The sequence below is a fragment of the Hemitrygon akajei genome, chromosome 6, assembly GCF_048418815.1.
Source record: "Hemitrygon akajei chromosome 6, sHemAka1.3, whole genome shotgun sequence".
NCBI lineage: Eukaryota > Metazoa > Chordata > Chondrichthyes > Myliobatiformes > Dasyatidae > Hemitrygon > Hemitrygon akajei.
The window spans coordinates 132,839,575-132,862,948 of record NC_133129.1 but is presented as its reverse complement, the minus strand read 5'-3'; the positions used below and the strand labels follow the sequence as shown (position 1 = coordinate 132,862,948).

Sequence of the window (23,374 nt, the reverse complement as noted above, 5' to 3'; positions counted from 1 at the left end):
ACCGATCGATCTTGGGATTTCATCTCTGGGCTTTGGTGCCCTCCGATTATCGACCCCAGGAGTTGCCAATTATGCAACTTGACTTTGACTTCTAGGGCTTGTTGACCATGGTGGGGGGGGGGGGGGGCAGTCACCAGCCCTAGTGCTGTCTGTAAGTACGTCTCAGCTTGGGAAAATATATTTTGGTTATTTTTACCTGGGATAATAAGTTAGGATGAGTTGTGAAGGAGCACAAGAACAGAAGTGATCAGTGAAGTGTGAATCTGTGGTCAGTGGGGGAGGGGGGAATGGAAAGGGGAGCATAATAGCCAGTTAATGAGCAATTGGGCACTTGCAGTTCAACACTAGAGCAAAGATTGGTATATTAATAGAGCTTATGAAAATAGATAAAAAAAACAAATTTATAGCTGTTAAGATTTGTGAACACTTAATATTTGATTATATATGGAAGGCTCTCCAAATCAGCAATTAGTAGTTTGCTAATAGAGCTGCATTTAACTCTCCTTTTCTAATTTCTGCAATTCCATACATAGTGCTCAAGACCAGAAAGGGAAAATGAAGTTTTACTTTCCTCCAGAGGTAAAAGCAGTGATCAAACTATTCAAAGCAGACCAATTTGTATGCACAACTCATTCTATGCATTATTTAGAAAGCTGCCAAGATGTTTTTCTTGTTGTTTGCTGTTCATTCCTCAATGCAGACTAAAGATGCTGTGTTTAAGAAATATTGATGAAGTATCAAAACATCCTTTTAAATCTGGTGATTGTTGTTTGCCCCAGTTATAAAACTATGACAGTTTAAGTAATACTTAACTCTAAGGAAGGTTGCAACTGTGAAGAATGAAATAATAAAAATCCTACATATACTGTATTCTGCTTTTGGACTGTGGCCCACTGTCCACAGAAGTCCAACTACAAAGTTAAACAATAGAAAATGTTTGAGTCAGATGTAAGAAAATTAAGGGAAGTTTGATCGAGGGCTGTCCTGGTCCATGTCAATCTTATGTTCTCAAAACAACATACAATCTATAAATCTCAAGTCATAAAGCATGAATAAAAATGACAACAATGTACACCATTAGTGGACGGAAAGTGATCATATTTATTGAGAGACAACAGCAAGCAATTAGCATGTTAATCCTCCAAGGCTTTACTCAATGATCAGACTTCTGCAATGTTAGTTAATTTTATACTGACTAAATTGAATAATATTGCTCAAAATTAAATTCTTTGCTTTTCAGAATTATAATCTGAATTATGTATTCATAGATTATCTGCAGCAGGGTAGATCCCTTTTATTTAGTTGTAATATTTGAGTTTATATTAGATACCAGCCAGCCTTCAGCTTAAATGATGTAACCAATTATTTAATGAAGATCTGCTAATAGGGACTGAACTCAACAGAATGTGGATCGTCAAAAAATTATTGAATTTAATAACCCAGAATGGAGTTAAATCTGTCTTGAATGTAAACAGCATTGTATAACAAATTATGTTATGTTCTTCAGTCTCTCATCCTTTTCACATTTCTTCATTCAATAAAAACAAAATTAACCATTCACAATTTCTGATTTATTTGCACCTGTGAATTGGTTCTTTATGGCACCTTATTTTGACCAAAGGTAAAAAATAATCTTTATTTATTCCCTTCGTTTCTTGTGCTTCTTGTTCTTGGAAACACAGTCATGGCAATACAGTTAGTTTGTATTGTCACTCTGCAGTGTTTGCATGTATTCATTATACAACTTTTCCTGAGTTTCGTAGATTTTTCTAAGTTTCTTCATCAGTCCCTTGCTGAGTTCCTTACCCTCATTATCATGAGTTGGAAATCCCTTTCAAAAAAAAAACCAAAACCAATTTTAAGTACAGTGTTTGAAGCATAGAATAAAAAAACAAAAATGTTACCAAAGTTGTCATTCGTAATTTAAAAAAGTCATTATCACTGACTAAATAACAACACAATCTCTTTCTAGGAGTTTTGCTTTTTCTGTCCTGTACCATGTCAAAAATATCCTGTAATTATGAAGTAGACCTGTAGACCCAGTAAACCATCTGTATCATCTCATATTAAGCAGGGTTGCAGTTGTACTTCTATACTGCTTCAATCCCTCTCAATTGAGAAACAGTCAGTCAGACCTAGGTTCAATGTTGCCTACAAGTAAATACAATGTACTACTTAAATTATCAAGCCATAGCCCCTTAAGATTTGATCACTAGGTGAATGAAGAACAGCCCTCAACTCAGCAGTGGAGTTATCGGGGCACCATCATGACGGTGTTTCTGTAGCAAGCTCTTCTTGTTTTCACGAGGCCGAGTTGCTAGCTCGACGCTCAAACTGACTTGGATTTGAACTCGGGAACCTTCACTCCAGAGTCCCGTGCTGATATTATTGTGCCACCAAGCGGGATACTATGTGAATGACTGACATTATAAATGCATCACATTTTGCCTATATACTATCCAACAAAAATTAAAAGCAATTTTCTGCTTTTTTAAAAATAATGTTAAACAGTTTAAAGTTCAGATTTTAGATCTCTGCAACATTAATGATGGAGCGAGCACATTTTCATCTCTACACTCTGCAATCTTGCTTAGATATGTGAAAATGGACAGTAAGGAGCAATGGATAATTAATATCATACAAGGCAGAATCGCTGTTTGTTCTCTGCTGAAAACTGCATACCCAGTATTCTGGAAGGATCTCAAATTGCAATCAATATACAACCTGTGGCTTATCTTTGTTTGGCTGGTTACTACACAAAATCAAATTGTATGAGCTGTCACTTTCTTCAGATGAGACTGACAAACCTGTATGGATTAAAGGCACAGTGCACAGGAATATCATAGTGCTTCCCTACTTAACATTCTCTATCAGCAAGCCCCATTGTTAAAATATTTGCAGTAATTATGTAAGGTATTCAGCGATTTCTGTTAATGTTCCCAAATTTATTTTTCATCAAGGGCCTCTGAATGAATACAAGGACCTTCTCATATAGCCTTATGGATGTTACAAAAAATAGCATTTCTGATTGCGATCAGAAGAGACCGAATAGGCGTCTTTATGGTCTGTATGCCTCTTTAAAAAGCTGTCTCCAACCATGAAAATAGGTAAGCAAAGGTAATTTGTTTAATACTTACAGTTTCGTCAAACTTTGAATACTTGTCTTTTTCTAACTGAAACAACTCTTTGGGAGGGATTTTCATCTTTGCTAGTTTCACCTCCTGCAAGGAGATAAATAATATGTTAGTATTCTTGTCCCTTTGCATTCAAAGTCTATTGTTTGCTTTGGCAGATCAGATTTAAGTGTGCTGTTGCTTTGTACAGCTGCATCACATCATAACCACCAACACACCCATTCCCACCCCTGATCTGGAGTAAGATCCAGGATCTGCTGAGCATCACCAGTTCCATCATTGATGGCCAATGCTTACAGAACTATTTTTATATCATCCATCATTGTGAAGGCAGAAAAAGGAATAACACTGTTTAGCTGACCAAAACATTTCCTCCTAGAACTGCTGAGCCCTTCTTGATCAAACACAAAACTACAAATGGAATAGGTATCCTCAAGATTGCAGAACAATTGTCATTCCAGCCTTCCACTCCTACAAAAAGTAATGGATACGGTCCAGTCCAACACTGGTAAAGTCCTCTTTCCACCCCCCCCTCCCCATTTGAGCACCACTACACGATCGTTGTTTCAGGAAAGCAGCATCTGTCAAGGACCCCCACCACCCAGGTCATGCTCTTTTCTCAGTGCTGCCATCAAGGTGGTGGTACAAGAGCCTCAAGACTCATACCAACAAGTTCAGCAATAGTTGTTGCCCCTCAACCATCAGGCTCTTGAATCAAAGGGGACAACTTCACTCGACCCATCACTGAACTGTTCCCATAACCTATGGACTCACTTCCAAGGGCTCTTCATCTCATGTTCTTGATATTTATTGCTTGTTTACTTATTATTTAATTTTTTCTATGGTATTTGCATAATTTGTTATATTTAGAACATTGGTTGTTTATCTGTCCTGTTGGGTGTGGTCTTTCTTTGATTATATTATGGTTCTTGGATTTACAGAGTATGCCTGCAAAATAAACCAATCTCACGGTTGTATATGGTGATATACATTTGCAAGAAAAGGTTTTTCAACTCTTTGCAATTGCTTGGTTTTCTGCATTAAATGTGGTCTGATCTTCATCCAAGTCACAATAATAGACAATCTGGCTGAACTAATAACATGAACTATTGTTCTTCTCATCAATACTGTGTACACCATTTAAACAATCACAGTCTAGGTTCAAGAAAGTAAGTGAACCTCTGTGGTAATGCCTTCTACAAAAGTCCTTTGGAATCAAGTGTTTCAATCAATAAGAGGAGTTTGGAGGTGTGGGTTGTAGAGGTGCCCTGCCCTATGAAAAACAAACACACCAAGTCAGGTTACTGACACAACCTGCTCTGGTCAAGAGAAATCTGTTTATGAGCACTATGCTGTAATCAAAACACCTTTTAAGAGGACCATAGAAGAATTGTAGATTCACAAAACTGTAAAAGACTACTAAAGCATTTCTATAGATCTGAGTGTTCAGTCCACAGTAAGAGAAATTGCCTCTAAAGGGGAAAAAAATTCAGTACTGTTATTACTCTCCCTAGCAGTGGGTGTCATGTGAAGATTACACGAAGGGCATAACGTGCAATGTGGAATGAGGTGAAAAAGAACCCAAGGGTAACAGCAAAAGACCTGCAGAAATCTCTAGAACTTGCTAAAGTCTCTGTTCATGTGTCCACTAAAAGAAAAAGCACTGAACAAGAATGATGTTCATGGAAGGACACCATGGAGGAAACCACAGCTCTCCAAAAAATAAATATATCAATAAATAAATTGCTGCACATCTGAAGTTTGCAAAAGACCACCTGGATGTTCTGCAACACTTGAGGCAAAAGTTGGAAGATCTTGCAGAAATGCACATTGCTATGTTTGTAGGAAAAAGGGTGCTGCACACCAACACCAAAACCTCATCCCAACTTGGTGAAAGGAGCATCATGGCTTGGGGCTGCTTTGCTGCCTCAGGGCCTGGACAGCTTGCAATTGTTGAGGGAACAATCATTTCAAAATGGTTTCAAGATATTTTACAGGAGATATGTAGGGTAGCAGTCTGTCACCTGAAGCTTAATAGAAATTGGATGATGCAACAAGACAATGATCTGAAAGACGAGTAAATCAACCACAGAATGGTTTAAAAAGAAGAAAATTAGTTTTTTTGGGCTGGCCAAGTCAGAGTCCAGACTTTAACCCAATTGAGATGCTGTGGCATGACTTGAAGAGGGTTGTTCACGAAAGGTATCCCAGAAATTGAGGAACTGAAACAGTTTTGTACAGAGGAATGGTCTAAAATTCCTCCTTGCTGTCGTGCAAGTCTGATCAGCAGCTACAGGAAATGTTTGGTGGAGGTTATTGCTGCCAAAGGAGGTTCTACCAGTAATTAAATACAAGGGTTCACATCCTTTTTCCAGCCTGGACTGTGAATGTTTAAACATTGTGTTCAATAAAGTCATGAAAAGAGCTATTAGTTTAGGCAGATTGTGTTTGTCTATTATTGTGACTTAAATGAAGATCAAACCACATTTTATTAATGCAGAAAATTTGTGTCAAAATGGTTGTTGTGACGCATCTATTGTGGTGTAGTGGGTAGCGCTTGTCGCTTTCACTTACAGCTTCCACCGCTGGCTGGCAGTCTTGTGAAAAAGGGAGCTGAGTGTGCAAGTCTCTCCCTGCCAGTACATAACCACTCCAACAAAAGAAATGCATTTGACTTACTTATTCATCCATTCACATATCACATAGTATATTTTTAAAATAATCTAGGGTGTTTAATCCAGGCTGATTTATACTTGTGCGTATGGGTTACGCTGTAGCCCTGATTTTCACTTCTGCGTCGCTCTACACCATAGCGAGAATGCGTTGATGTGCGCCAAAACGCTAGTTGGTGGTGGGGTTTCTGTGCCACTGTCTTGAGTTTCTTCGTGAAAGACGTGGATGAGAAAACGCATTTCAAACATTTTCACATGTTGGCAGGTAGATTTGACGATTTGGTTCATCTATTTCACATCGGTGTACAGACATGGCGGAGAAGAAGGAACCGGAAACGCGTAGGAGGAAATGTGATGCTACCAAGCAGACCAATCACAGTTGTTGTGGTCTGCATCACCGCAACGCGCGAGTTACTTTTTTGGGGAGGTGCATGTCACCCTATGGCTTAGGGTACGCGGGTACCTATGGCGTAGATGTGACGCTGAAGTATAAATCAGACTTTAGACATAGGAGCAGAATTAGGCCATCTGGCCTATTGAGTCTGCTCTGCCATTCAATCATGGCTGATCCTTTTTTCCTACCCCCTCCCTCAACCCTGGCTTTCCCCCTATAACCTTTGATGCCATGCCCAATCAAGCATCTATCAGTCTCTGCCTTAAATAGCATGACCTAGTCAAGCACAAGTCACTTATGAAGGAGCTTTCCCAAGTCCCAATTAACTCTTAATTCACTGAAGGCTTGAATTAAAGCAAAATCTATAACATTTTTGGGAGGGAGGTCAGTGATATTGCAGATGGAACCTGAATATTACGCTGCCATCCTTCAATAGGAGTTCAGTTCCATATTTAACAACAATGCAATAAGTTAATCACAATCAACCACAATTGTGTAAGTATCCAAAAACCCCCATCTGACACCGAAACTCACATATACATTTGTCTTTTGGGAAGGATCACTGAATGGAATGTGTAGTCTCTCGGCCAATATTCGATGCCCAGCCTAGACACGCTCAATGCTGAAACTGTAGTTCACCACAGTTGTTAAAGTTGCCTCAGAAGTCCAGGTTTAATCTTGATTTATGGCCCTGCGTACACTTTGCATATTGTGTCCATATGGGTTTCCCCTGGTTGCCCCTCACAGTCAGACACGTATTGGTAGTCTAACTGCCAATAATAATTGCCCCTGGGGTGTAGGTGGATGGTAGTACCTGGAGGGGAAGGTTTGATGAGAATGTGGGGAAAATAAGGGATTAGCGTTGGATTTTGGTAACTGTATGATGCAGCTTGCTAGCCTGAAGGCCTATTTCCAAACCAAGACTAAGAAATTCATACTTTGGGAAATCACTGGCCTGGCTGCTTACTGAGAATCCAACACTCAATTCTGAGTTAATGTACATCTCAGTTTGACTTGCACTGCAGGAGGTATCGATAAATATAAAGGAGATACAAACATACATAATTGAGGCATGATTTTGTCCATCTAGTTGCTTATTTTTAAGGCCATAAGACATAAGAGCAGAATTATGATTTTCAATTATGAATTTCGATTTTCTCCCCATTTAGAAAATAGTCTGCACATTTATTTCTACTACCAAAGTGCATGACAGTGCATTTTACAACATTGTATTTCATTTGCCATTTTCCTAGCCCTTCTCCTAATCTGTTCAAGTCCTTCTGCATCTTACCCATTTCCTCAACACTACTTGCCCCTCCACCAATCTTCACATCACCTGCAAACTTGGCAACAAAGCCAACTATTTCGTCATTTAAATCATTTATATGCAGCATAAAAAGAAGTGGTCCCAACACTGACCCCTGTGGAACACCACTAGTCACTGGCAACCAACCAGACAAGGATCCCTTTATTCCCATTCGCTGCCTTCTTCCAATTAGCCAATGCTCTAACCATGTTAGTAACGTTCCTGTAATACCACAGGCTCTTAACTTGGTAAGCAGCCTCATGTGTGGCACCTTGTCAAAGGCCTTCTGAAAGCTCAAATATACAACAAACACTGCATCCCCTTTATCTATCCTACTTGTAATCTCCTCAAAGAATTCCAACAGGTTAATCAGGCAGGATTTTCCCCATAAGGAAACCATGCAACATTATTTAAAATACATAATTTCCATCACGACAAATTACATGAAGTCAGCTGGGTATAATGGTATGGTGACCCTGGCAGTACAAGGTAAATTCTCACCTCTTGTTCCTTTTTCTTCTGGGCAGCTTCTTCCTTCTTCTTGCTCTTTGCTTCTTCAATCTGTTGAAAAAACAGCAGAGTTAGAAGGACACAATTTGTGATAAACAAAATACAGACTTGATTGCCTTAACTACATCTTGAATTCACACTGCATATAATCCTTGCAGCTGCACAAGCCTTCTGCAGCCCTTTCAATCCAGTGGAACTTGACATCTTGCTTTTATGGGCCATTCCCCTACAAGGGGGATTTGAAAATAGTCAAAACAGATTTAAATAATTGAGGATGATTTAAAGGCCCTGAAAACCTAAATTCAAAGAATTAAAAAAAAAACATTTCAAACATATTAAAACATTAATGGAAAACACACAGATCTCTTCCATTCACCTAAATTTGCAGCCCAAAAGGTGTTGAGCAAGTACTATCACAATGTGCTGACCAGATTCTAATGTGTTAGATACACCATCCATGGTTGCATGAAGTTGGGCAGATATAGAGTGCTCGTCTTTCATCTCAGTACAACTGACATGTATCCTGGTGATGAGTTGAGTGGTAGATTGCCTGTGTATAGTGGAAGGTAGAAGGATTGCACCAATATCTGATCACCTGCCTTTTCCTGACTTGTGTTGCAAGGTACAGGTGAACAACTCAACACTGCACTGATCTACGAAGATGTGGATTTAGAAATGGCTCGCCTGAAAAAGGCAGAGGGTAGCAATAGATGGGGCATATTCTGTCTGGAGGTTGGAGACTCTGTTCTACAGGGATCTGTTATGGGACCCTTACTCTGATTTTTATAGAAGATTTGAATGAGGAAATGGAAGGGTGCGTTAAGTTTGTAGATGACACAAAGATTGGTGTTATGAAAAGTGTGAATGATTATCATAGGTTACAATGGGATACAGACAGGATGCAGAGATTGACGGAGAAGTGACAGATGTAGTTCAATCTGGAAAGTGTACGTTTCTGGATTGAATACTTTGGAAGATCGAACTTGAAGGCGGAGTACAAGGTCAATGGCAGGATTCTCAGCAGTGTTGTGACTTTGTGGAACAGTTCGCTCAGAACTTAAAACTGTCCTATAATTGTGCACTTTGCTCATTACATTCTGTTCCGCAATGTCCTCTTATTTCTCTTAATAGATGCAATTCCGCAAACTATGGTGTTATAATTTACCTTTTTCTTGTCTTCTCGCTCCCTCAGCAATGTCTCTCTGTCCACCAATTTTATCACAGTGGGTAGCCCTGCAATTGCAAAGCAAGCCATCAGCTACTCAGCCTGACCACTTAGACACAGCAGCAGATTTTCTACTTCCTTCCTCTAACTGGGTGCAACATCACGGGAATGGAAAGTATTCAAAAACCTTGCACAGCAGATATTGCTCAACAGAAGCACACAAGAGAGCAGTAACATACAATACAGCTGCTCCCAGTTCTAAACCGCAAACCAATAACATGTGCATTTCCAAGCCGGCATGAAATTCAACAGCAAAAACCCAGAGTGGATTTACACCCCTCCCCCACACTCTCCCATCAATATGAAGGAAATTGAAAACACATCAACTGTTCACCTGTAATTTTTGTGCAGCGTGACTCATGCATATACCAGAGAGGCTAAAACATTTTGTCAAAAAGACAGCACTCAAAAAAAATCAAGAGCAATATCCCATATTAACCCGATCTTAGTTACCAGTGAAATTCACTCTCCCTACGTATTCATTTTCTAAAAATTGGATAAGATAAAGCTGATTTTCTTCTCATTCTAGTAAGCCTCCCTGGAGCAAAGTGTAAAGCTCTGATTTAACGGACTGGAGATTTGAAACATAGAAAACCTACAGCACAATACAGGCCCTTCAGCCCACAAAGCTGTGCCGAACATGCTCCCACAGCCCTCTAATTTTTCTAAGCTCCATGTACCTATCCCAGAGTCTTTTAAAAGACCCTGTCGTATCCACCTCCACCACCATCGCCTGCAACCCATTCCACACTCTCATCACCGAGTAAAAAATACTTACCCCTTACCCCAGAATTCAATACCAACTGTGTTATTGTGTGACATTCTCAAAATATTCATCAAATTAGTGTTACCAAAATCCGACTGGTAGTAAAATAGAAAATGGCCGCAGAGAGAAACCAGTTTTGCACGTACCTTCATGGTCCTCAAAGCGGACGCCAAGCTCAGGAAGGGTGTCATCTCGAACAGTATCGCAGAGTTGCAAAACCTCAATGACTGTAACACAGAAACTTCATCAACATTCAGACAATGCCACATTCAGAGAGCAATTACCTTCAAATTACTGCTCGTATTGAAGAGATCTTTATGCCAGGAATAAAAGGTTAAATAGGGATATTAAACAGAGTAAAACAACCTGCTCTCTGCGTTGTGAAGCTCCGTCAGACAAGGTACATTAAGACAGAATAAAGCTTTGTTAATTATAAAGCAACTTATTTACCTATAGACATCCTTCTTGTCCACAATTGTGGCAAGGCTGTGTTAATCATTCTGGGTTTATTTCTACCTGGATCTGCATTGATAGTCCTTTAACTGAATAACAATTAAACACAGAAAGATCTCACTCAATCAGTAATTACATCACAGGTTCCAAAGGACCGTAATGAATTCTCCCTTACAATCACTTCCTAGTCAGGACACAAGTTTTTCAGCTTGTATAGCATGGTAGTGTAGGGTTAGTGTGACGCTATTACACTAATTGAGAGTTGCATCCCAGCATCCTCTGAAGATTCTCTGTACATCCTCCCTGTGGAATGCATGCATTTTTTTTCAGCTCCTCTGGTTTCCTCCCACAGTCCAGAGCTGTACCGGGTAGGTCATTGTAAATTGTCCCATGAATAGGTTAGGGTTAAATCGGGGTTGTGCGGCTCGAAGGGCCTAGTCCATGCGGTATCTCTAATAATCAATTACGCAAAGTTACAACACTAAGAAATTTAAAACAAAACCCTACAATTCCATGGTCTTCTGTCCTCTCCTATCAGATTCCCCCTTCTAAAGCCCTTTATCTCTTTCACCAACTGACTTCCCAGTTCATCCCTCCCCATCCTAGTTTCACCTGTCACCCCCTACTACCTCGTACTTCTTCCTCTCTTCCCCTCCTTACACTGATTTCCAATCTTTTTTCTCCAGTTCTGATGAAGGGTCTCGGCCCAAAACGTCGACTGTTTACCCTTTTTCATAGATGCTGCCTAGCCCACTGAGTCCCTCCAGCGTTTTGTGTGTGTGTGACTTGGATTTCCACCATCTGCAGATTTTCTCTTGTTTGTGATTAGCCTAGAATATGTCATCTTTGTTTCAGTATGGATTGTGATTCAGGTTCCGATTACTCAAAGAAAGTAGAGGTGCAGTATTGTGGGGCATTTGATGTTGTTATATTCCCTATATAGCACTGCAATACTGGCCGCTGAAGCATTTCATAAATGCAATAACTACTTCAGAAGTATTGGATTCAATACACTCCCCCTCAATCTTCCTCCCTCCTTAGAGCCAGATTAATGTCAAAATTTACTTTAAAAACTCAAATCTCTTGTACAATCAACAGTCCTGATGGCACTCGGAATAATGATGTGTAGCACCATTAGATTGCAATTTTTTGTTGGTGTGTCACAATCTCACTATATTTAGTGATACTGCCTCTAGCAAGTTTGCAAGAAGTTACGACCGGTTGGAAGTTCATAATTTCAACACACTTCATTTAGCTTGTTACGGCCTATTTGCGCTGACATAATCTCCCTGAGCAAAATTTTGAACAAAGGTATTGAACAAAATTTTGGTGGAACAGCAGAAACAGGCCTTGGTACATAATACATTAGTTTGAAAAGAGCTGGGGCTGACAGTGCTCACTGTTCTCCAGAAATGAGTCAAATACTTAAGTATGGAGGTAAATGTTGTGAGGCAACTACCTGAGCTAAAGTTTATCTTGTCAGCTGCTTCCCAATAACTAAATGAGAGACGTAGTGTTGGCAGTTCAATTGATAACTAAGGCTATGCCTAACTTCATGACTGCACAAGTAAACAACCCAGATGGCAAAAGAGGGTGTGCATGTGAGCATCAGGCTTCCTGGGCAAGTGTGATGGAATAACTTATTCACCAGCTTCCTTAAAAAGTCCAGTGGTGGAGATTGCATGTTATCCAGGAAATGAAAAAGAATGGGTGAATTGCAAGTTGAAGAAAGAAATGTTAAGTGGGATGCTCAGTGGAATTAGAAAGGTATTTTATTGGATTTGCCATTCTGTACTACAGAATATCAAATACATAAAGTGGTGGCCTGATCTTATCTACATGGCCAATAAAGGCAAGTTAACAAGTTTAGGAAGTCCTACCCAAACTAAATTTTCTGATCAGTCCTCATTGTAAAGCATTGCAAAGCTGTATTTAACATTTAACTGCAGCTTTTCTTCCCCCACCCCCTCACTTTCATTATACATGCTATTGGTCATATCAAAGCAAGTTAAAAGAAACATTTTGATCATAGAATGTTAGTCATTAGAAGGATACATGGACAGAGGCATACAAGATTATCTTCCTACCTTTCTTCTCGCGGGCAATTTGTCGTACATTTTCACGAAAATCTGACAATACCTTCAGATACGGCAACACTGTAGATTCGAGCTGCATTAAGATCACAGTCACATGTAGATATGACAGAAATTGACTGATTTGTCATAGTAACAGCTTCCTCCTAGTTTAAATACATATTAACTGTGATTGTTTGAAAGGTGTACTCAGTATTGACAAGTAGTTTGTGTGTTATTAGTTTAGGCAGATTGTATTTGTCCATTATTGTGACTTAGATTAAGATCAGCCCACAGTTTATGAGTAATTAACGCAGAAAACCAGGCAGAGAGTTCACAAGCTTTTTCTTGCAACTGTAGGTAGACTGGGAAAATTAGACTAAGAGAAGGAATGTGTAGAATACCTACTCAATGAGTTTTTAAATAGTTGCTTGTGGTCAAGGCCAGTGGGGAAAAATGCAAGGATTGGGTATTGTGCAATGTACCAGAGTTGATTAGGGAGTTTAAGGTAAAGGAACACTTAGAAAGGAAGTGATCATAATATTACAGAATTCACTCTGCAGTTTGAGAGGGAGAAGTTAAAAATTAGATGCATCACTATTAGAGTTGTAGCTACAAAGATGTCCAGAATCTGCAAACTTTTTCGCAATTACAAAGACACAAGAAAGGACCTGGCCAAAGCTGACTGGAAGGGGACACTAGCAGGAATGACAGCAGAGCAGCAATAGGAGTTTCTGGGAGTAATTCAGAAGATGCTGAATCATTTCATCCCAAAGAGGAACCAACATTCTAAAGTGAGGATGAGACACTTGTGGCTATCGTGGGAAGTCAAAGACAACATGAAGGCAAAAGAAAGAGAGGGCATATAATACTGCTAAAAAATTAGCGGTAAGTTAGATGTTTGGGAATCTTTTAAAAACAGACAGTACTGAAAAAGCAGTAAGAGGAGAAAAGAGGGCAAGTTAGCCAACAACATAAAAGATATCAAACATTGTCAGAAATGAAGATTAAAAGAGACAAGAGTGCACAATGAATTATTGGAAAATAATGCCACAGAAGTGGTAATGGTGAACAATGAAATGTGGATGAACTGTATAGGAATTTTGCATCAGACTGTTGAAGACACCAGCAACATGCCAGAAATTCAAGGGGCAGAAGTGAGTGTAGATACTATCACTAAGAAGAAGACTGGTTGGAAAGCTTAAAGATCTGAAGGTTGCTAAGTCACTTGGACAGGATAGACTACATCCCAGGGTTCTGACTGATAGCTGAAGAGATTTCGAGCTATTAGAGCCAGGAATCACTAGAAATCAGGAGTGGTTCTAGAGGACTGGAAAATTGTAAATGTAACTCCACTCTTTAATAGAGGGAGACAAATGACAGGAAATGATAGGCTGGTGAGCCTCACTTCAGTGGTTGGTAAGATTTTAAGAGTATTATAAACAATGGGGTTTCTTGGGTATTGGGAGACAAATGATAAAATAGACCAAAGTCAGCATGGTTTCCACTAGGGGGAAATCTTGCCTGATAAAGCTGTTCAAATTTTTTGAGGGAATAACTGGTAGGATTGATAAAGGGGAGTCAATGGATGTTATTTATTTGGATTTTCGGAAGGCCTTTGATAAGGTGCTGCACATGAGGCTGTTGAACAAGAGAAGAGCCCGTGGTATTACAGTGAAGATACTATCATGGACAGAGGAGTGGCTGATTGGCAAGAGGTAAAGAGTGGGAATAGGCTGCCAGCACCTAGTGGTGTTCTGCGCAGTCAGTGTTGGGCTTGCTACTTTTCACATTGTACACTGATGATCTGGTTGACTTTGTGGCCAAGTTTGCAGATGATTAAAAAGATAGGTGGAGAGGTAGGTAATGTTGAGGAAGTACAGAGTTTGCAGATGAACTTGGACCAGTTGGGCAAACAGTGCAGAGGTTTATTGTCATGTACTTTGACAGAAGAAATAAAGCTGTAGTTTATTCTCTAAATGGGGCCAAAAATTCAAAAATTTAGAGGGGCAAAATGACTTGGAAGTCCTAGTGCAGGATTCTCTAGAGGTTTACATGCAGGTTGAGTCAGTAGTATGGAAAGCAAATGCAATGTCAGTATTTATTTCAACTAGAAAAAAAAACAAAAATGTACTCCTGAGGCTTTATAAAGCACTAGTCAGATCACATTTGGAGTATTGTGAGCAATTTTAAGTCCCATAACCAAGGAAAAATATGCTGGCATTGGAGAAAGTCTGAAGGCTTACGAGAATGATCCCGGGAATGAAAGGATTAACATACGAGAAATGTTTGACTGGCCCTGTACTCACTGCAGCTTAGAATGATTGGGGGGGGGGGGGGGGGGGGGAGTAGGAGAGTCTAGGGCCAGAGAGCACAGCCTCAGAATAGAAGGATGTCCCTTAAGAGAGATGAGAATTGTTTTTAGCCAGATGATGGTGAACTTGTGGAATTCATTGCCACAAATGGCTGTGAAGGCCAAGTCTTTTAGTATATTTAAAGCAAAGTTGATAGGTTATTGATTAGTAAAGGAGTTGAAGGTTACAGGCAGAAAACAGGAGAATGGGCTTGAAAGGGTTTAAAAAAAAAATCAGACTCGATCAAATGGCCGAGTAGACTCATTGAGCTGAATGGCCTAATTCAGTTACTCTATCTTATAGTCTTATGGGCAGTTATTTAACTAGTTTCTGTCAATTATACACTGATTCCCATGGCCATTGTACATTTGTTGTCAAGTAATAATTTTGAGTCAAATTTAACTGAGTGGTAACCTATTATTCACAAAACTGAGATATCACACTTCAGAACTTGAGCACAGATTCATGGGTAACAGTGTGAAACCATAAGATAATGCTACCTGCTAAATGAAATGTGAAACCAAGGTTCCACCTTTCTCTCAAGAAGATGTAAAAAAAAATGGATTTAAAATAAAATCAAGCTTTTTTTGTTGTATACAGAATTCTTCAGTGTTGAAGCCACATTTTTTTGGAAGAGAATGAAAAATACTTACATTAAAAATCTTAGCATCTCCTCCAACAGGAAACCCAAGTCCCTCTTCACCCTCTATTGCTCCAAAAATCTGATTGATAAACGGAAACATGAAGAGAGTCAAATAACAACTTTGTCTCCCACTGCCAGGCTTACAAGGCTTGATATTCTTTACCATCCACACCTTTTTTCAATGCATCCAAGTCTTTCACCTTTTATCAAACTTCTGTAACCCAGCATTTATTAGCTTCTCCTCACTGTTTGAAATTTTTTCTTAAACTGTGTAACACCACATTTTCCTGAAATATATTTCACCATTCACTTAATTTGTTCACCTTGCTTTAAAAAAAATTGCATTTTTACACACTGGTTTTGCAGACTATTTTCGTTGATATAACCTGTGAATAATTGGACCTACTATTGGTGATCCATGTGACATTCTATTAGTAAAAGTATGGCAATCTGCAAAATATTTATTCCTACTCTTCCTTTGTTAGACTGACTTTAATCTTAACATCGAGACTTATTTTACACACAATTTTGTGCAGTATATTAGAAACATTTTAAATATCCACATATATGACACATTGGTTCTTTTATCTACTCTGCTTGTTATTTACTCAAAAGCTATGATTTATCAAACATAATTTTTACCTAATATGACAACACTTCTATTTTATGGTTTTCTGCATGTTCTATTACCACTTTTCATACCTCCATAGTTGTCTTTACTCAAATTCCAGATTCTGGTTTCTGAATACCCAAGACATTATGGGCCATACAACCAATGTTGAGGATCAACTTCCTCCCATCTTCATACAGCCATGCCACCCTCTAATAGGCCTGTCCTGCCGATACATCAGGGTGTACTGAACAACTGTGAGTGGAGAACCTGACCATTTCATAATGCAATTGAAGACTACCACACTGTTACCAGTTTGCAGCTAGAAAGGCAAGAATGGCAAATTTGGTCCCCTAAATAACATACTTCTTTTGTGTTTAAAAGTAAATTCCAATTGTATGATTAGGTGCCAATGGCTTTGGAAACTTCGGCATGTTGAAGTTATGACTCACTCTGTATCATGTGCCCTTGCCTTACCTTCAGCATCTCTGTGAGGTACGTTGCAATGGTTCTCAGCAGCATGCGATTTGGCAACTCCTTGTTACTCTTCTTCACTGCAATGTATGTGTTACATTGGCTCACAAGGGCACGCAGATCCTCCATCACCGTGCGTGTGTCTATGTTGTCACAGAGTGCTCTGTGCACATCTGCTTTCTTCTCAAAAAACCTAATTGAAAAGGGTAAAATATTAATTGTAAAACTATCTCTATTTTCTCCCGTTTATTTTGGGGAGATAACGTCATTGTCCTTCATCTCCAACATAAATTTTTCCTCTTCCTAATCAGTCTTAAGCTGGACTAGTATTACAAACTCATCATACTTTGAGAGCAGAGTTTCCACAAGGGAAAGGAACAGAATTAGTCCATTTGGTCCATTGAGTCTGCTCTGCCATTCCATTATCTCTCTCAAACCTGTTCTCCTGCCTTCTCCCCATAACCTTTAACACCCTTACTAATCAAGAACATCATATCCTTTCCATCACAAAATAAAAACAGAAAATGCTGTAAACATTAAGCATCTCTGCAGACATAACCTGTGTCAATGCTTTGGGTTGGTTCCTAAGCTCTAAAGCAAGGTAACTGACTTGAAGTATTAATCCTGCTTCTCCAGAGACGTGCTGAGTATTTAGAATATTTTGTTTTAATCTTAGATTCCCATTACTTGCAGTTTTCTTGTTTTGTTATTCTTTCCATTATCTTCCACCTCCTTGACCTCATTTATGGCATTAGACCATCTGCTATTGAAACAGTCAGTCACGACTCATGACCAGACTAAACTTTTGTGATCTCCTCCTTTCCACCTTCAAAATGTTTATAATTTGCTTTAAATATAAAGCCCATATCTCACCACGAGTTATATTCACTTGTCATGAGTTCCTTTATCATTTAATGTCGCTCCAAAGTAACCTTTGGCAATTATTCTGTCATAATGGAACTCTGCCAAACTCTCAGCACCTCGTCCCTTTGTGACAAGATCCTTCCTAAACCAATTTTTTTTTTGGGACTAAGTTGGCAACATCCAGAAGTTTCTTCATTGACTTGTTTGGCAGTTATTTACCTATAATCATTTGTTATCACTTACAGGCAAGGCCACCAGTGGTGCCATCATGAATGATGCCGAGATGGACGGCTCCTTGACTCTCTACAAAACAATGAATCAGCTGGGGTTTCACAGGTACCATTACTAATACTGGATTTTACTTCAGATTGAATTCATTTATTCATGCAACTGAAATTCACTAGGTTAAGGTGAGATTTAAATTCATAACTCTGGATTATGAATCCTAAAGCTCTACATACTAATCTGAAATCACAGCTACAACCAAGGGTTGTGTTTTAATAAGATTATACATGTTAAAGAAAAAATGTAATTTTAAGTTTATCGGTATTTTTATAAACTTTACATTAGTTTAGTAGACAATGTTAATGAGTCAACTAATTACACCAAAGCTGTTCTGAATGAGATCAACAAACACGAGACACTGAAAATCTAAATTAGTTTAAAAACATCATTCAGCTGTGAACAATACATAATTCAATGATCAATAAACAGATTTGTAATTATGTCTAACCTTCCAGTAGTAATTAATTACAAAAAAATTTATGGTCTATGACCACCCCGGATGAATAAGTTGACACTGACCGTTCATTAAGTGCCACCTCCTTCTCTTCCCACTTCTCAAACTGTCCTGTGATATCTGTTGGGGTTCTCAAAATATCTTTGACATTCAGGAAGAACTCCTATAAAACAAATAGTACTAGTTTCAGAAGGACACTAAAGTGACCTGGAAAATATCTAACATCAAGGCTATATGCTTGCACAATGAATTCAACTAAGTCAATTTCACTATTAAACTTTCTCACCACTCTTTATAGTCACACAAAATAAGAGAAGTTACAGAAAGGAATGCACGGCATGAAAGACTACAAACCAGAATTTTTTTTTGTAGACGTGTCAATAGTGTGCAAGATGTTAGAAATGGGATGTCAATTAGAAAGTGAAAGAGTCACTGTTTCTAGGGGGTATCACACAGACATTAAAGATATCGACCAAGTATCTTGTCTCATTTGATTGTGGGATGTTGAACATTAACCATGTAAAATACCAGTTGACACCCTTAGCGCAGGATACTAATCAGAAACTTCATCTTTCCCACCAACATCCCTTTCCACATGGCATTTCTTCTTAGCTGTCATTCTTCATGAACAGTGGCTTGCATAATTCCAGAAAATTAATCAGAAAAGCCTACTCCTGCACTCTAAAATAACAGTTCCCTCTGTAGAGGCCGTCCCTGCAAAAGGACTAACCAAATCAAGCTATTCTGGGTGTAACTGGCATAGTCACGGATTGTTCATTCAGAACACCTTGGATATACACTGAGAAAAGGACACAAAATACTCCTTCCCTTTCAATTACTGAATAGGATGAAAACAACTGCTTTTGCTGGAAATCTGAAGCAAAAATAAAACACTTAGTAGTTTTGGTGGTTTATGGGACTAAAAAAAAAAAAATTCTTCAAGGGGAAAAAAAAATCTCCTGTTTGAGAAATTGTTAAGATTAACTTTACAGAAATTTTGAATTCATTATGCCTTATTCAAATTTCACTATGTCAGCCAAAGCTAAAATAAACAAGTTATGATCCAATTGAACTAAAACTGAATATTATTTTAATTATTGGAAAGATAAAATCTGGAATCCCAAAAAAAATGTGGGCCCATGCACATGGATCCCTGAAAAAGCCGCAGATAATTAAAAACCAACTTAAAACGCCAAAGGAAAGCTGGTTTTTAAATTTAAAGCAATGTTTAGTTAGTTGCCTTAGAGATATTCCAAGTCCTGGTTAGACAACAGCTGGAGTGGTTCCAGGTGTCGCAACTTTGGAAGCTTATATTATTCTTGGAGGGAGTGCACTGTAGACTCACCAGAATTAATGTGGAACCCAAAGGCTAAGTAACAAGGAGAGATTACACTAACAAGGGTTGAATTCATTAGGTTGGTTAATGTTGCCAAGATTGTAAAGACAGCAATTAGGATAGACAGATGAGACATAGTCAAAATATTAATCAAGCTTTTCAGAAGTGCAAGGGAGGTAGAAATGTGTTCTCTGCAATGGAAGTCGAACAAGTTTAAACTATGTATTTTTATTAACCAGAAGTAATAAATTGTCAACCTATTGATCTTGATCTTCTACCCAATGTGGACCAATAGAGCTGGTTAGATTGTCATGCTGCCAATGATTAAACCGACATGCTACCTGGGCAAGCTCACTGTGGAGTTCCATGGACACCACAGAGACTGAAAACACAAGATTTGTTAAAGGTCAATTTCTTGGCAAGCCAGCAGCCACCCACATCAGAAATGGAGATTTGTTCCCCCAGGTTGCTCTTTGTAGAATCATTTATAATGCTGAGCAAAATCAATGCACACCAGATCGGACGAGGTGTGGGTCAATAACAGCAGTGCGGCAGACAGGCAAGGTCTACAAAGGGTAGCCAAAACTGCTTGTTGCATCACCGGCACCAGCCTACCTGGCATCAAAGACAAGTATACAGAAAGGTGCCAGAAAAGGGCTAGCAACCTCACTGTTTGCCCCACTCCCATCAGGGAGGTGGCTACGTAACATCCATATCAGGACCACCAGACTGAAAACACAGTTACTTTCCCCAAGCAGCAAGGCTGATCACCACTTCTACCACTAACCCAGCCCTCCATGCTCCCCACCGCCACTGTTTTATCATTTCCTGTCAGTCACCTTATGTACAGACCCTCTTGTGCCTCATGTTGCTTTATGGACATATAATCAATGTATATAAGCTATGTATTGTATTAGGGTATTCTATTATAGTGCTCTTTATCTTGTTATTTTTGCTGCATTGTGTCTGGAGTAGCAATTAATTTGTTCTGCTTTGCACTTGTGTACCAGAAATATTAATCTTGAATAAGGGTATGGAACATCATGGAATGACCTGGAAAAGCAGCAAAAAACAGGTAAAAGAGGGTATTCAGTCACTGGTCAGCTATGATATTTGAACTACGGGTATAGGCTAAATGGCCCATTTCTGTCCCTTCTAACCACCATGTCCTAGCTTTCCAACCGCAACATTATACTTGTAAGAGGTACATTGTTCTACTTCAGTACAAATCCAGAAATGTCTTCATCTCCCAAGTTGACACAATCCCTTCTAATACACAAAAAGCTGATGTGTAAACAAGCAACTGACCAAACCAGCACTGAAGTTGAAGCATATTTAAAAATATTACTGAGAATGAAGTGGCAGTATTAAATATACCAACAGTGCCATCCACTGGAATTCAGTGGTACTTCAACCAAAACATAGGAGAAGCCAAAGAAGACGCACAAGATGCTGGAGGAACTCAGGTCAGGTAGCATCTATGGAGAGGAATAAACAGCTGGCATTTCAGGCTGAGACCCTTCATTAGGAGAAGTCAAAACTGATTTTCCACTCATTTAGACACTCAATCATTCCCACTTGTTGATGGTGGAAAATCAATGAGAGTCACTTCCCCAAAGAAACTCCAACTTCAAAAATGCTGTTTTAGGCGCAGTAATTATGTGACTGGCCCAAATATATTCCTGATAAATGAAGACTTGTGTTATTGGTGGAGGATTTAGTAACATGAATGCCATTTGATGCCATTATTATCCAAAGAGAAGGTGTTTCTACCTCCTTGGAAATAGAGGCTGACATGTGTGCATGACTCCCTACTTAACTGAATATGGTCTTGGTTTGGCTGCAGGTGTGGACAAAGTTCTTTATTATTTGAGGAAATGACAATTATAATAAACACATTGCAACTTTCAGTACACATCCCATTTCTAGTCAAAAAGAACATACCAATCCTCAGATGGATCAGAAGTGGAGAGAGTGAGCAGCTTCAAGTTCCTGGGTGTCAAGATCTGAGGATCTAACACAGTCCCAACATATCGATGTAGTTATAAAGAAGGCAAGATAGCGGCTATACCTTATTAGGAGTTTGAAGAGATTTGGCATGTCAACAAATACACTCAAAAACTTCTATAGTTGTACTGTGGAAAGCATTCTGACAGGCTGCATCACTGTCTGGTGTGGAGGGGCTACTGCACAGGACCGAAAGAAGCTGCAGAGGGTTGTAAATCTAGTCAGCTCCATCTTGGGCACTAGCCTACAAAGTACTCAGGACATCTTTTGGGAGTGGTGTCTCAGAAAGGCAGTGTCCATTATTAAGGACCTCCAGCACCCAGGGCATGCCCTTTTCTCACTGTTACCATCAGGTAGGAGGTACAGAAGCCTGAAGGCACATACTCAGTGATTTAGGAACAGCTTCTTCCCCTTTGCTACCCAATTCATAAATGGACATTGAAGCTTTGGACACTACCTCACTTTTTAAAAAAATACAGTATTTCTGTTTTTGCACTTTTTAAAAATCTATTCAATACACAATTGATTTACTTGTTTATTTATTGTTGTTTTATCTTATTATTCTCTCTCTCTGCTGGATTATGTATTGCATTGAACTGCTGCTGCTAAGTTAACAAATTTCACGTCACATGCCGGTGATAATAAACCTGATTCTGAAATGGGCTTCAGACAATGCTCTGAGGAATTCTACAGCAATGTCTTGGGATCAGATAGCTGGGATACAAGCCTCTATATTTGTGGTAGTCATAATTCCAGCTTGTGCATCTTCTTATGCATGGTTAAGACAGTGTTTCAAACCAAGTCAAGGTTCACGAATCAGACCATCGGCTTTTCAGAAAGGCAGTTTCTCTCAATAAGATTTTCATCAAATTTGTACCAAAGCCAAGAAATTATGTGGTTGATTTTTAAAATCCTAATTACTGAATTCACACACATGCATATACACACATTCACTTCGTAAACTCTGCGCAAAATGAATTATTTGATTCCCTGTGACACTTTGACATGACGTTATTTCAATCGTAAAGATATACCATATAATAAAGGAGCATGAAATAGACTTACATTCAAGAACTTCTCGTATTGAACCGCAGATTCCATGGTATTGTTGGAATAATCCAATGTGTCCTTCCAGGAATGCATGAGGAATGCCAAACGCAATTGTCGACCTGTAATCATGTGACGTTAGCATAATGTTAAAATTGCTGAAGCAATTAGGCCTGAAGAAAAAAAAACTTAAAAACCATCTATATAATAAAAGTAGTAACTAGGCATTCTGATGACTTGAGTAAAGTTCCAGAGTGTCAGATTCTCTGAGCTACTTACATTCATAGTTAAGAAAAATATAAACAAAATTTCCATTGAACACAAGTTTAAAGAGTGTATGGGAATCAGGGCTCTTGGTGGGTTTCAGGAAGCAGAGAACCCATCAAGATTTCTGACTAGTTGGGTAGCAGATTACTGGAGTTTTACTTTAACAATAATAGTGAAAATGTTAGTTACCTGTATTTGCACTCAGTGCTTCCTTGATGGTTATAAAATTTTTTAAAGATTTTGACATCTTGCAGCCTGCAATCGTAAGATGCCCAGTGTGGAGAAAGTAGCGAACCCAGTAGTCGTTGTCAAAATAGGCCTGTGGACAAAAAGAAATAACTTTAGCAACACAGCTACAATGAGTACTATGATTTCATCCAGTCACCCTGCAGAACTGGAACATTTGAACTACCTTGCATCACGGAAAAAGATGCTGCACCAAGATCAGTTCCTCTCTCTCTCTCTCTCTCTCTCTCTATATATATATATATATATATATAT

The 23,374-nt window shown here is 38.9% G+C and overlaps 1 protein-coding gene across 2 annotated transcripts in view; it reads right to left on the bottom strand.

Moving 5' to 3' along the window:
• Positions 1 to 1,081: 1,081 nt before the first annotated feature.
• cars1 (cysteinyl-tRNA synthetase 1) overlaps positions 1,082 to 23,374 on the bottom strand; it is a 62,735-nt gene continuing 40,442 nt past the window's right edge. For both annotated transcript variants that reach the window (XM_073049262.1, XM_073049261.1), the window contains 11 exons: positions 23,063 to 23,192; positions 22,625 to 22,728; positions 18,282 to 18,379; positions 16,617 to 16,806; positions 15,540 to 15,608; positions 12,548 to 12,629; positions 10,154 to 10,234; positions 9,182 to 9,249; positions 8,008 to 8,067; positions 3,138 to 3,221; positions 1,082 to 1,831 (listed from right to left, as the gene is read on the bottom strand). In XM_073049262.1, coding sequence (XP_072905363.1) covers positions 1,697 to 1,831; positions 3,138 to 3,221; positions 8,008 to 8,067; positions 9,182 to 9,249; positions 10,154 to 10,234; positions 12,548 to 12,629; positions 15,540 to 15,608; positions 16,617 to 16,806; positions 18,282 to 18,379; positions 22,625 to 22,728; positions 23,063 to 23,192 — 1,101 coding nt within the window. In that variant the 3' untranslated portion in view covers positions 1,082 to 1,696. The remainder of the gene's footprint in view (positions 1,832 to 3,137; positions 3,222 to 8,007; positions 8,068 to 9,181; positions 9,250 to 10,153; positions 10,235 to 12,547; positions 12,630 to 15,539; positions 15,609 to 16,616; positions 16,807 to 18,281; positions 18,380 to 22,624; positions 22,729 to 23,062; positions 23,193 to 23,374) is intronic.